Source organism: Triticum aestivum, chromosome 4A, assembly GCF_018294505.1.
Source record: "Triticum aestivum cultivar Chinese Spring chromosome 4A, IWGSC CS RefSeq v2.1, whole genome shotgun sequence".
In the NCBI taxonomy this organism is placed as follows: Eukaryota; Viridiplantae; Streptophyta; class Magnoliopsida; order Poales; family Poaceae; genus Triticum; species Triticum aestivum.
The window spans coordinates 739,077,912-739,091,122 of NC_057803.1; the positions used below are offsets into that span (position 1 = coordinate 739,077,912).

At 49.9% G+C, this 13,211-nt stretch overlaps 1 protein-coding gene and 1 pseudogene across 1 annotated transcript; both read left to right on the forward strand.

Annotated features, from left to right (window-relative positions):
- The first annotated feature begins 3,295 nt into the window (after nt 1-3,295).
- Nucleotides 3,296-5,353, forward strand: LOC123084482 (L-type lectin-domain containing receptor kinase IX.1-like). The gene has a single exon (XM_044506063.1). The coding sequence runs from the start codon at nt 3,296-3,298 to the stop codon at nt 5,351-5,353; it is 2,058 nt and encodes a 685-aa protein (XP_044361998.1).
- Nucleotides 5,354-12,272: 6,919 nt separating this feature from the next.
- On the forward strand, nt 12,273-12,953 carry LOC123083512 (putative RING-H2 finger protein ATL12; annotated as a pseudogene).
- The last annotated feature ends 258 nt before the right edge of the window (nt 12,954-13,211 follow it).

Genomic DNA, 13,211 nt, shown 5'->3' on the forward strand with positions numbered 1-13,211 from the left:
TTGAAAATATGGTTTTATGAAGAAGAATCTGCAGGCCAAATTCTGGAGGCCCAGTTAGGACGTGTCATCGAGAAGCACAAATAAGCCCACATACTTTGACAAAAAAAATCTTACCCAAAAGGCCCATGTGCTACCACTCCAGCGGCCGCCAGTGTCTCCCCCACCTCCGTGGGTCAGCGCTGCCGCGCACCTGTGCTCCATCTACCGGCAGAGCTCTCAGGCAGGATCCCATAAATCTATCCTCCGTCGGAATCGAGGTCATCTCCTCAGCCTGCTCCCGCTCCCACTCCCACGTCATTCACCTCTGAGTCTCTGCCCTCTCCTCTCCGGCCAGTTTCCGCCCACCCTGATGACGTCGAACTCCACACGATCCTTGAAGTCTGCTTCATACTCTAATACGGCTGCGTCTTGGACGCCAGTGATTTAGAGATGCCATTTTGAATGAATCTATTAGTTCATCAAGCTCTGTTTTTTATTTGTTCACACGCTGTCATTCTTCATTCGTAGGCTCGTAGGCTGTTTGTTTCATTGTCTCTCTTGTTGTCGGTCTTGAAACACCACGATGAGTAGTGCAAGTGATTCTGGAACAATGAATTAATATGGTTTTCTTCTTATCCTAATGTATGCACTTGTTCAGTGTAAGTTTTATGAATGAATTCTTCAATCCCTGGGCCAACATTAATATTTGTAAAATTCTGTTGTTTGCATCATACTCAGGAGGCCACCACATCCGCCCGTCGACATTCTGATGCTTGTTGACGTCTGTTCCGGAGGTTGCATCTGATTTCCGGTCAGAAACTTCCCCACATACGGGTTCGTCAGACAGGTCATTACACTACAAACTAGCACCTTTTTTCTCTTAAACCCTTCATTTTTTTATCCTCCGTGGAGGTTTTTAGATATCTCATATGTTTTCCTTCTTCGCTGTTTTCCCATTTGAGAGATAACTCCCTAATGCGCCCAAGGAAGTTCCAGTAGCCGGCCATTATATTTAAACAAATGGGACCAAGACTTATGCAGATTAGCCCAAGGGTCATCTTCCTTAATTTTGTTTCCACATAGGTTGTATGTTGTTGTTGTTGTTTTTTGCGAATACATAGGTTGTATGCTAGTTCTGTATAATTATTTCCAATCAGGACTGGTTCGTTCACGTCAAGTAAAAGAGGTGATGCGAGGTAGCTGTTTCTATTTAGTTTAATGTAGGAAATTTCCTAATGGATGCACTCGATTGAGTGTGCATCTAAAAACCTCCACGGAGGATAAAAAAATGAAGGGTTTGAGAGAAAAAAAACAAACAGCTTGTGGTGCCAGATAACTCCCTAATATGTTTCAGAGAAAAATGAAGGGTTTGTGAGAAAAAAAATAACAGCTTGGCCGTAGCGGAAGTGTTTTAGATATCTCATATGTTTTCCTTCTCCTCTTTTCACATTTGAGAGATAACTCCCTAATTCGACCAAGGAAGTTCCAGTAGCCGACTGTTATATTTAAACAATGGGACCAAGACTTATGCAGATTAGCCCAAGGGTCATTTTCCTTAATTTTGTTTCCACATAGGTTGTATGCTAGTTCTGTATAATTATTTATTCCTATCAGGACTGGTTCATTCACGGCAACTCAAAGAGGTGATATATCAGGTAGCAATTTCTATTTAGTTTAATGTGTGGGGATTTGTAGGAACATGATTGGAAATTTCCTAATGTATGCACTGGTTGAGTGTAGGTTGTTTGCATGAATACTTCCATCCCTTGCCCAACATTAAGGTTTGGACAATTATGATGTGTGCGTCATACTAAGGAGGCCACCATCCTCCCAAGGACATCTCTGATGCTTGTTGTCGTTCGTTCCGGAGGTTGCATCCGAACTCCAGTCAGAAACTTCGCCACATAGGGGTTCATACAGGTCATTACACTACAAAGTAGCACCAGCCTGTTTGTTTTTCTCAAACCTTCATATTTATATCCTCCGTGGAGGATTTTAAATATCTCATATGTTTGACTTCTGGGTTGTTTCCACATTTGAGACTGAACACCGTAAAGCGACCAAAGAAGATGCAGTAGCCGGCCATTATTTTTAAACAAATGGGACCAAGACTTATGTAGATTAGTCCAAGAGTCATTTTCCTTGATTTTGTTTCCACATAGGTTGTATGCTAGTTCTGCATAACAATATAATCTTAATCAAGACCCAGTCATGCACGGTAGCTGTTTCTGTTTTAATGTGTGGCAACTTGTAGGGACATGGGTGGGAAATTTCATAATACGACGAGAGACAGCTGTGCCGCGCAGATGTATATTGATCACCAGTTAAACTTTTTCTGAAATAAACAAGTGTGTTAATCCAAACATCTCTCTCAATTGGTTCGTTTTATACATGTGAAATTGCTTCGGCTGCTTAATTTGACCGACTTCATTCTGCAGGGTTGGTGAATTCCCACATATATCAGGTTATGGCTTAAGCTAATTACTGTGCCTGTGATGATAGCTATCTCCAAGTATTGTCCATTGTCTTAGATAGCGGGCTATGCCAAACAGCGGCGATCCTCCGATCCAAATCAGCTGTCTTGGGTCTATAGAGATGTTATATCCGGCCATTTCATATTTTATCGCACAATTATACATGAATCCTCTAGCTGGTCACTTAGCGGCACCCTGGTCAAACAGCTATAGTTGAGCTATACCCTAACTATAGTTGGCTATTTAAAACTTTTGTATTGCCCAAAGCTTCTCTCAACTCTGGGCAACAGCTCTTGGGTTGGTTCTATGAGCATCATGGCCTAATTGTTGGGCATATCATAGGCATCATCATCAATAGAAAAAGAGTTTTCCAATTTGCCCTCGCCAAACTTACAACTTTCCATGTCATTGGCATAGATAACATTAATAAAATGCATACTAATAACATTTTCTTTTTCTCTCTTCAGAAATCATGTCAGGATCAATATTAAAAGGACACACATCAACAAACTTTTTTCTTTTCTTTAAATATATCATGACCAAGGTCAAGGTAAATTTTATAAAGATCCTCAAGTGCACTTATTTTGTTGTTGTTTTCTCCCATAAGCCAAACTAGTGAACAAGAAACTAAAAGATAAACTTGCAGGTAATTAATCAGTGAATGGTGGGCTCCCACGCACGTTGTTGTCGTGTTGACATGACAGATGGGAGCGGAGAGGATTATATGATGTGTGAGATTCATTTCAACTTAAGTAACCAGCTGGCTACAAGCATGTGGAGTGCTTCTTCTTCATCCCATGCCCCGTCCATTTGTGTTTCTTCCCAAATTGATGGTAGTGGCAATGAGTTCAACATCACTTGTCCTCCTCCTCATCTCATTCTTGTTCATCTCCACGCTACCTCCCTGTAGACCACTGTCATTCAGCTACAACTTCTCTGACCCTCGCACTTTCGATCGTTCCAACATCACAACCGATGGAACTGCAACTCTTGCACAACAAGATGATGGCCTGATCGAGCTCACCCAGAATCCCGACCCTAGGGAGGAAGGAATAGCCAACGCAGTGGGCCGGGCCTCATATAGCATGCCAGTGCTCCTCTGGGACAAGGCCACCGGCGAGGTGACAAGTTTCACGACACGTTTCTCCTTCGCCATCAAGAAGTTACCCGGAAATTCCGGCGTCACATACAAACCCAGCGACGGGTTCGCCTTCTTCCTCTGCCCCTACCAACTAGAAGTGCCGGTCTATGGTGGCGGTGGTCTCCTCGGTCTCGTCAAAGGAAGCACCGGGGCCACTCCGGCTGTGATAGCGGTGGAATTTGACACGTTCCAAAATAATTGGGACCCGAGCACCGATCACATCGGGATTGATGTCAACTCCATCAACTCGACTGTGGTGGAGGTGCTGCCCATGGGCACACTCACAGATCGCACCGAGCCGATGATTGCGCTGGTGAGCTACAACAGCAGCACGAAACTTCTCGCCATCGCCCTACAGCTCGACCGCAGTGATGGTGGCATAAGGTACGAGCTCAACAGCACCATTGACCTAAAGAGCTTGCTCCCCCCGGAGGTGGCCATTGGGTTCTCTGCTGCTAGTGGGTATTCCACGGAGCTGCACCGCGTGCTCGCCTGGTCTTTTGACTCGACGTTGATGGAGGTGAATTTGGTGCCCCCAGGCACGCCGTCGATGCCCAATAAGTTCCCTCAAATTCCCTCGAAACAAATGATCTGGCCAGTCGCCGGGGCAGCTGGTGCTGCCGTGCTGTTAGCAGTTGCCTTTATCGGCGTATTGATCCGGTGGTTTCTAATGATGAGGAGGCGCCGGCGGATGAGGGAGAAGGAGATGGCTGACTTGGAAGATTGCAGCTTGGACGAAGAGCTCAAGTTCGAGAATGGCTCCGGCCCGAGGCGATTTCGGTATGGCGAACTGGCCGCTACGACCAACAACTTCTCTGAGGACGGAAAGCTCGGAGAAGGTGGCTTCGGGTCGGTTTACAGGGGGTCCTTAGGCGGCGACCTGGGTCCCAATGTCGCCATCAAGAGGATATCCAAGAGCTCCCGGCAGGGGAGGAAGGAGTATGTCTCCGAGGTCACCATCATAAGCCGCCTACGACACCGGAACCTGGTCGAGCTCGTCGGCTGGTGCCACAGCAGCGGCGAGCTGCTGCTCGTCTACGAGCTGGTGCCTAACGGCAGCCTTGATGCCCGCCTCTACAACTTGGGTGGCAGCGTGTTGCCGTGGCCGAGCAGGTACGAGATCGCGCTGGGGCTTGGCTCGGCACTGCTCTACCTGCATGTAGAGTGCAAGAAATGCGTGGTGCACAGGGACGTGAAGCCCAGCAACGTCATGCTGGACGCGTCCTTGGGCGCCAAGCTCGGCGACTTCGGGCTTGCGAAGCTCCTCGACCACGGGATCAGCTTGCCGACGGTGGTTCTGGCAGGAACCATGGGGTACATGGACCCAGAGTACACGGCCTCCGGCAGAGCAAGCACCGCATCTGACGTCTATAGCTTCGGCATCGTGTTGCTGGAGATGTGCTGCGGCAGGAGGCCCCGGGACGACTCCGTCAAGCCCTCCCTCCTGGAGTGGGTCTGGGACCTCTACGGCCGGGGCGCAGCTGCTCTGGAGGCTGCTGACAAGCGGCTGGACGGCGACTTGGACCAAGCGCAGATGCAACGCATGCTGGTCGTGGGTCTCTGGTGCGCGCACCCCGACCGTGGTGTGCGGCAGTCCATCAAACAAGCGCTAGGCGTGCTTCAGCTTGAGGCTCCATTGCCCGTTCTTACTCCAAAGATGCCCGTGCCGACATTCTCCACGAGCGTTGCAGGCCCTGATGCTGATGCTGATGGTTCGACAGGCGGTGCCGGAGTTTATCCTTCTTCCATGGGGCGGTGAACGTTGGACAACAACCAGTTCCTCCACAACAGGTTGACCATCCATCCAGCTCTTCTCCTTGCGCCACTTCAGCCACAAACTACTAGTACAGCGTAACCATCATGCATTACGTAGCTGAGCGGGAGGAGCTCCCACGTACAGTACAGCTACATAAAGAGTGATGTGCCATTTGGAATTGTGTAGAACCAGATCATCGTCTGTCTCTCGTGCCTTAATTATCTCATTGTACATGATGGTTTAAGCACAACCAGATCCTCTCTTGTGCTTAGCTTTTCCAACTGGGTGTAGAGTAAAGGAGCAATTTTCGTATTACACTTCTATCTTCCCTGCATCGGTAATGCTACATTAACGGACCTTTACAGGGTTAGTTTTAGATAGATGGAAGGAGCCTGGGGTCCGTGTGTTTAGGATTATTGTCTTTGCATAGAGAAGGCACATGGGAGAGTGAGGAGATGCAACTTACACACGTGGGGAAAGAAACTCTGAGAACATAAAACGTGTCCACAACGAGCTTGGGTATTGACTAGTACACCCAGAGCCGGGTATTGCCAAGGGAACTGCAACTCTTCCCTTGGCAATATCTTGTACTCCATGGTCATCTTTATGCTTCAACCTGTAGCATCTCCCAGATTGTTTCTCCAAGCTAGCCGTTGCACAGTGGTGTGGCGGCGGCGGCTGGTGGCTCTCCCGGTGGCCTAATGTGGTTGTATAAGTTGACGGCATGTCTTCTCGAGGGCAGGGTGGGATGCAATGACGGTGTTGGTTGCCATGCGCGCCGGCTACGAGTGGCAAGCCTAGCAGTGCCGGATGATGTTCCAGCAGCACGACGACTATTAGCATCAAACCATTCCACGGGGGATGATGCGGCGGGAGCGACGGTGGCCTGCGCGTGGCACATTTGGTGTTTTGTGGTGGCGCATCTGCCTTTGATGGGCGTCACCAAGTATTCTGCTCCCGGCGCAAGACGATGCTGATGGGGCTGGGGTGCGCCGGCAGTTCCCCATTGACATGAAGCTATGCGGCATCTGCCTCTATTCATCCCACCCCATGGAAATTGTGGATGCTGCAGGTTGGTTCACGACGGTGTGGAGTGGAGCGACCAGATTTGTGCCACAGCATGTATGGCCTCCTAATGACTATGTTGACGGTCTATGGTGGGATGATTGCATCCCTCCCCCTTCCTAGCACCATTTCGGTTTAGCATGGAGTACTGGCTGGCATGCCTTTTGGAAGTACCACTATCAAGTTAGTGACTTAAACATCGATTATTGGCCTGGCATGCCTTTTGGAAGTTCCATTATCAAGTTAGTGACTCAAACATCGATTATTGGCCAGGCTCAGCGGCAACGAAGTAGCCTCGTTACCTTGTTCTGGATGAAAATCCTTGTCCTGGAAATTTTCGACTGAACGGGGCGATGTCGGTGCGAGGATGTTTATCCCTTCTTGAAGGCGTTGTTGCGGAAGAAGTCAACTTAATCATAGTGTTGCATTCATATTTGTAATGATTATGTCATAGTCGCCGTAGTTTTGTACTCCTCTTGTTGATGATTTTTGCATTGATGCTTTGCATCAACTATAACAAACATGGTGTGGGCATCACAATGATGCAGAGATCAAGGGTTTCAACCTCCTTTTCGAGAGAAATGGTTGTTGATCCACTTTTTTCCTACTGTTTAATTTCCTTTTTTGAGCTGTATTAACCAGAGTATGAAATGACACATTTGAATCCTGACTAGGTTCATGATCAACAGGCTCAGTATCCTCATTAGATTCCTCATCATTAACTCCATGACGTTCTCCATCTCCGTCACTTTCGTCCAGATTATTTTGAAATGTAGTTTGAGACCCTAAACAGTTTATCCTGGCTAAGATTCGTCATGTCTCTTCCTGGCGGCCCATTCACTCTGCTCTTCATGTGGCCGTGCTATGTTGCCCTGCTCTGCTCACTCTGGAAAGAGTAAAGCTACACCTACCAAAATATTCTTATGTTCCCTACGTAAAGGCTGACTTTGCAGTTTTAATTTGTGATTAATTAGGGGCACAGGCCCAACCCTCCCTGCGTACTGAACATTGTTGGCCCAATCCCTAGGCGATTACTTTTCATCAAGGGCTATCAGACCTCTCCCAATGCAAAGGTGCTTAGATGAGGTGCTAAGTACATTAAATACCTTAGCAACTCAAGTCCCTAATGCATAGGTGCTTGACTTATTGTTGCTAAGCATACTTTATTTAATGAGTTAGCACCTAAAGTCTTTCATGCATTGGCCAAATTGTTTCATTTAAGTGGTTTGCATAGGTTCTCGCGCTTAGCATTGGTTCTTCCTCGGGTCAGCAAATTACTCTCTCTCCTTCTTAAATGTTGTGTCATGTCATTTTTTGCTTATGTGGCATGCTTAGCACCTGTCCACGGTGGAGCACTGGAAAGGGCCTCACGCATTCGTGGCAAGTACTTTCCGGTCACACGAATGCAGAGTTTTGTTTAATTTTGTGAGTATGTATTGCTACTACCTCAGTCCTGATTTGTTTGTCCTTTTCATATTTTGTGTCAAAATTTAACCATATATATATTTAACTGATAAGATGTTAATGCATATCATAAAAAGTTATATTGTTGGATTCATATTTGAACCCGAGTTTTGGATTTCGTTTTGTAATTTTTACCGGTCTGGGGCGGAACATGCGAAATTCGCGTTTTCGATAATTTTTCAGAAAATCTCGGACGAAAAGCACAAACAAAACTTTGAATTTTTAGATGAAATTTGACCAAAAATTTCAACAAACCAGAACAGAAAATGAATCTGAGCATCAAAACGCTACGAATCAGAACCAAAAGCAATGATATAGTACAACAATAGTCCATGGCGATGCCACCACTTGCCTGGTCAGCGCGGCTACTGCCCATGGAGCTTTCAAACTAAGTGGACGGGAGGGAGGAGATCAAGGAGCAGGATGGGAGGAAGTGGTTAGTGCTTGAGGAGGATGACATTGTGTGCAGAGACGGCGCTGCCGCTCGTGGGTGCGGAGCTGGTTCCGCCTCGATCGATAGGCTTCCGTTTCTTGCAGCCGCCGCACAGAGGGGCGAGGAGGAGAAACTGAAAATAGGGTTAGGAGTGGCTCAGTCGGCTTCTTAGAGCATCTCCAACATGCGCCGAACGCGCCGCGCGCTAAAAACTGATTTGGCGCGAGCCCATCGCCTGGTTTGGCGCGGCGCGCAGCGTTTGCTCCGGCAGCCGCGCTGTAAAGCCGCGCGCGTGCGCCGCTCCAGCAGGTGCGGTAAAAATGCAGCGCGCGCACTCTTCTATAACATTTTTTTGCATAGATAAAAAAAACGATACAAGATATTTTACATAGATAGATAGATAGTTCGACATACATAGATAGATAGTTCGACATACATAGATAGATAGATACTACTACGGCATAGATAGATAGATAGAAACTACTACGGCATACAACGATAGAAACTACTCCAAGTCGCTACCATCACCATCATCCTCGTCGGTGTCGTCCGAGGTTGAGATCCATATGTCGTCCCAACGTTCGTCGTCCGCGGTGAAGAATGACCTCCCACCTGCTGAAACTATGTCGCACTGCTCGTTCGCCAATGCCTTCCGCTGACGCCGGTCAGCACGCTCCGCGCGGCGCCTTGCCGTCCTCTCCGCCCAGTAGGCATGCTCGTCGGCGACGTCCTCCGGGTGGCGACGACGCCACTCCGCCATGGCTCGCTCGTCCTCCTCGGCGACGAGGAGGCGGCGCTGCCGCCGAGCGTGGTCGGCACGGTCCATGTCGGTGATGAGACGCGGCGGAGGGGCCACGCGCTGCGCCTGCTCGCGCGTGAAGACGTCCCGGAAATTCATCTGCGACCGGGGCCTGTCCAAGCGCCACGCCGCCGCGTCGTACGCGTGGGCCGCCTCTTGCGCGCTCCGGAACATCCCGAGGCCGAGCCGGACGTCGCCGGACCGTATCTCGGGGAGTACCAGCCGTTGGGGCGCTCGCGGACGCCGCGATAGCCCGAAGCACCCCGGCGGCTCGGCGGCATGGTGGCGCGGTGGTGGCGAGGCGCGTTGGTGGCCAGGCGGCGAGGTTGCGAGGAGAGGGCGCGTGGCTTGTGCTGTGCGCGTGGCGAGCGTGGCAATTTATAGGCGCGCGTTAAGCCGCGTGCCAAATCTACCGCGTCGCGTGCCACTTTCTCCCGCGCACGCGCAAAGGCTTCCCGCGTGCGGTAAGTTCCCGCCACCGCTGGAGCGCGCGGAATCAGCCGGCGTGCGCTAAAACCTGACTTTACCGCGCGGGCGCGCCTTTTGCCGCGCCTGTTGGAGATGCTCTTATACTACACAGGCTTATCTCGGGCTGTGCTGGACCCTGGGTTGGGCTGTGAATTTAAAAAAGGCCGATCTTTTGGACCGGTTTGCATTGTTACCGGGCCTGAACGGGATGGGCGAAATTCGGACCAAATTTTTTTTTTACGAAATCCAAAACTCTAATTTGAACATAGTTTTTAATAATACTATTTTTTGTGATATGTATTAACATTTTGTTAATTAAATCCATGCTCAAAATTTGGCACAAAATACTAAGGAAAACGTTCTAAATCAGCATATGATTTCAGGGAAGAAATCAGCCGCATCGTCCGTGCACCACGCGTCCACCCCTACGTGAGCTAGATTACCAGTGACCTTCGTATCCTTCTCGTCTTCGTATCCTTCTCCCACCTATTCGCCAGCGACCCTGTCGGATCAGCCGCGGATGGCTTGCAGTGCCCGGCGGCAACCTGGAACACTCCACCAGCCAGCGACCCGCAGCACCAGCGCCGGCCTTTTGCTGCGATCGGTGTTACAGCAATACAGCGCATCGTTGGGGTCACAGAAGGGAGCACCTGGTGCACGCATGATATTGCAGAGCGTGTCTGTGCAACGCCCTCACCGTGGTGCTGCAACCACGGAGCTCGCCGCCGGCGGATGCTGTTGTGCAGTGCCCTAGCCGTGGTGCTGCAATCACGGAGCTCGCCAACGGTGGATGCTGCTATGTAGCGCTCTGGCCATGGTGTTGCTATCCACCTGCTAATGCTTCTATGCAACGCCCTGGCCGTGGTCGCGGCTGTGGTGCTACCGTGCTGCTACCGCTGAGCTCGTCGGCAACAGATGCTGCTATGCAGCGCCCTGGCCGTGGTGCTGCTACCGTGGACCATGCCGGCGGCGGATGCTGCCATGCAGCGCCCTGGGGTGTGGTGCCGAAATCGTGGACCTCGTCGGCGGCGGGATTTTTCCATGCGCACGTCCTGACCGTGCTTCTGCAATCCTGGACCTCTCCGGCGCGCGGTGGATGTTGTTGTGCAGCTTTTTCTCAACCACGAATCTCGCCGGCAGCGGGATGTTGTAATGCATCTCTCGCTCAACCATAGAGGTATTGTCAGTGCCGTCGGTTTTGCAAGCAGTGGCAGAGCTAGCGAGGAATGGTTGAGGGGGCAAATGGTGAAATATAATTTTCTGGAGGGGCCAAAAACTGTATTTCTCTCAATTTGTACCACCCAAAAATGAGTTTCTTCACAAAAAATCCATAGGCTGGGGGGGGGGCATGACCCCTGCAGCAATACAAGTAGCTCCGCCAGTGGTTGCAAGGCCGGCTTCAGCGACGGCACGTTGCGATGGGAGGCGATGAGCTACCGATGCGGCCGCGGAAGTGAAGGATGATGGGTGCTGGGCTAAGCCACAATGGGTGCTGCGCGACAACACGAGGGTTGAGAATAGGGAGAACGATGCGCTCAACATGTACTGGGGTGGTGCGATCGCACATGTCTCAGATCCAACGGTGTGCCAGCCGACTAATTTTGGGACAAAATAAGTTGGCTGAATTGTAGTAGCTGCCTTTTACTAAAGGGACCAATAAACTAGGACGGAGATATGTAGTACTTCTCGGTTCCTAAATATAGGTCTTTGTAGAGATTTCTACAAGTGCTTATATACGGAGCAAAACGAGTGAATCTACACTCTAAGATATGTCTACGTACATCTGTATATGATAGTTTATTTGAAATCTATAAAAAGACTTATATTTAGGAAACGGAGAGAGTACAATAGAAGCACTATTTTAAGGGCGGGAGTTGGATCATGACCAGACAACGCTTCTGACCTAGGGATTTACTCAGAATCAGGCCAGTCAGCATGTTGGTGACAAGTCCACGTTTCTGAATTTCGAGAGAAATTCACTAACAACCATTCGTTAATGACCATGTAACTGAACACTTTGAGGAGCTGCCAATATATACTACGCCCTCTTGGCTGATCGATCTATCAGGCGAGGGAAGAACAGACGCACGTGAACACGAGACTTGAGATTTTATGTCAACATGGTACATATGCTATTCCTAGTCGATGATTAGTTCGTGTCCAAGCTGGTTGCTTCCAACACGTACACATGTGCACGGGCTTGTTCATCTTTTCCCTTCTACGGAGTACTAACGAACACTTGCCAGGCGCTTGCAGGTGGAGCTGAGCTGAGCCGGCCGTCCTCAGTCGATCGACAGGTGCAGCTGACCTGCCTGCCTCTACCGACACATGCACGATCGTCGATCGACCCACCCCACCCGACCGATGATTAACAACGGCATTAATCTCGACGGTGGACATATTATGCCTCAACATCTGATTAGTTGAGCACGTACACTCTCTACATGTCTGTGTCTGTCGACTGTGGTACATGTCTAGCTGCTCTGCACACAAAAGATGTCTGTCTAAAATCTTGGCTGATCGATCTAGCACAAAGCTATTCTCCTTTATTTCCCTGTTCATGTCTACCTGCTCTGCTTCTCCTTTCCTTATAAAGGCCGGAGCAATCTTTGTGCGCCACTGCCATCTATGTGAGACTGATACTCCTCCTCCTCCTCCTCTAGCTCGATTGCACGATCGAGACCAGCTAGCTAATGGGCTTCCCGCCGGCGGTGCCCAGGCTCCTGCCCAACCTCCTCTTCCTGTTTACCCACCTCCGCCGCCTCTCCTCCTGGCTGCTCGGCGCCGGCATTGACCACCCAAACAACTCAGACTCCGACCACCACCACCACCACCACGGCACCACCAGGGGCAGTACCACGACGACAACGGCCTCAAGGAGCTGGAGGAGCACTGCCCGGCCGTGCGCTTCGACGAGCTCTCCGTATCCAACGATGGCACCAGCGCCGGGATGCCCATCCTCCCAGAGGGATGCGTGGTGTGCCTCAGCGACTTCCACGGCATCGCGCGTGTGCGCCGGCCGCGGCGGTGCCGGCACGTCTTTCACTTTGGCTGCCTCGACCGCTGGGCCGCTCACGGCCACAGAACCTGCCCGCTCTGCCGGGCTCCGTTCCTCCCGCCCTTCCTCCTGCCCATGCCAGTCCCGACGTCGTGATTCAAGCGGGGTGTTATTTGCTTAATTTCGTGACTGCTGATGGCAAATCCTGAGGAGAAGTTATGAATTTCTCGCTGCCGGCTAGGCTTTTGTGAAAACAAACCCAACTCACAGCCTGGGCCAAGGAGGCCATGGCAGAGAGGTGTCGAAATATATTGTGAGCGGCCCCTCCTTTGTAGAGATCATCACAATATATACTTTCCCCATGGAAGAGGACTAATTCCTTGTCCAGGCTTTGGTTAATTTGCATTTCGCTCAAATGGATTTGGTCTCCAAAGTAAAATCCATAGACCATTAAGAATAAGAAGATATATACACAACAGGAAATAGGTTAGATTATAGGAAGTAGGTACAGGGGTGAATCTGTATATATGCATTGAGAAAGGTTTTTGCTCTGCTCACTTTTAGTTTCCTTTTGTTCTCGCTAAGACTTTAGCAGTACCATTTATTTCATCTTTTATACTACCATGAGCAGTTT

Excerpts from the sequence above, each read along its gene's own strand:
- LOC123084482 (XM_044506063.1), top strand. The coding sequence starts at position 3,296 with ATGAGTTCAACATCACTTGTCCTCCTCCTCATCTCATTCTTGTTCATC.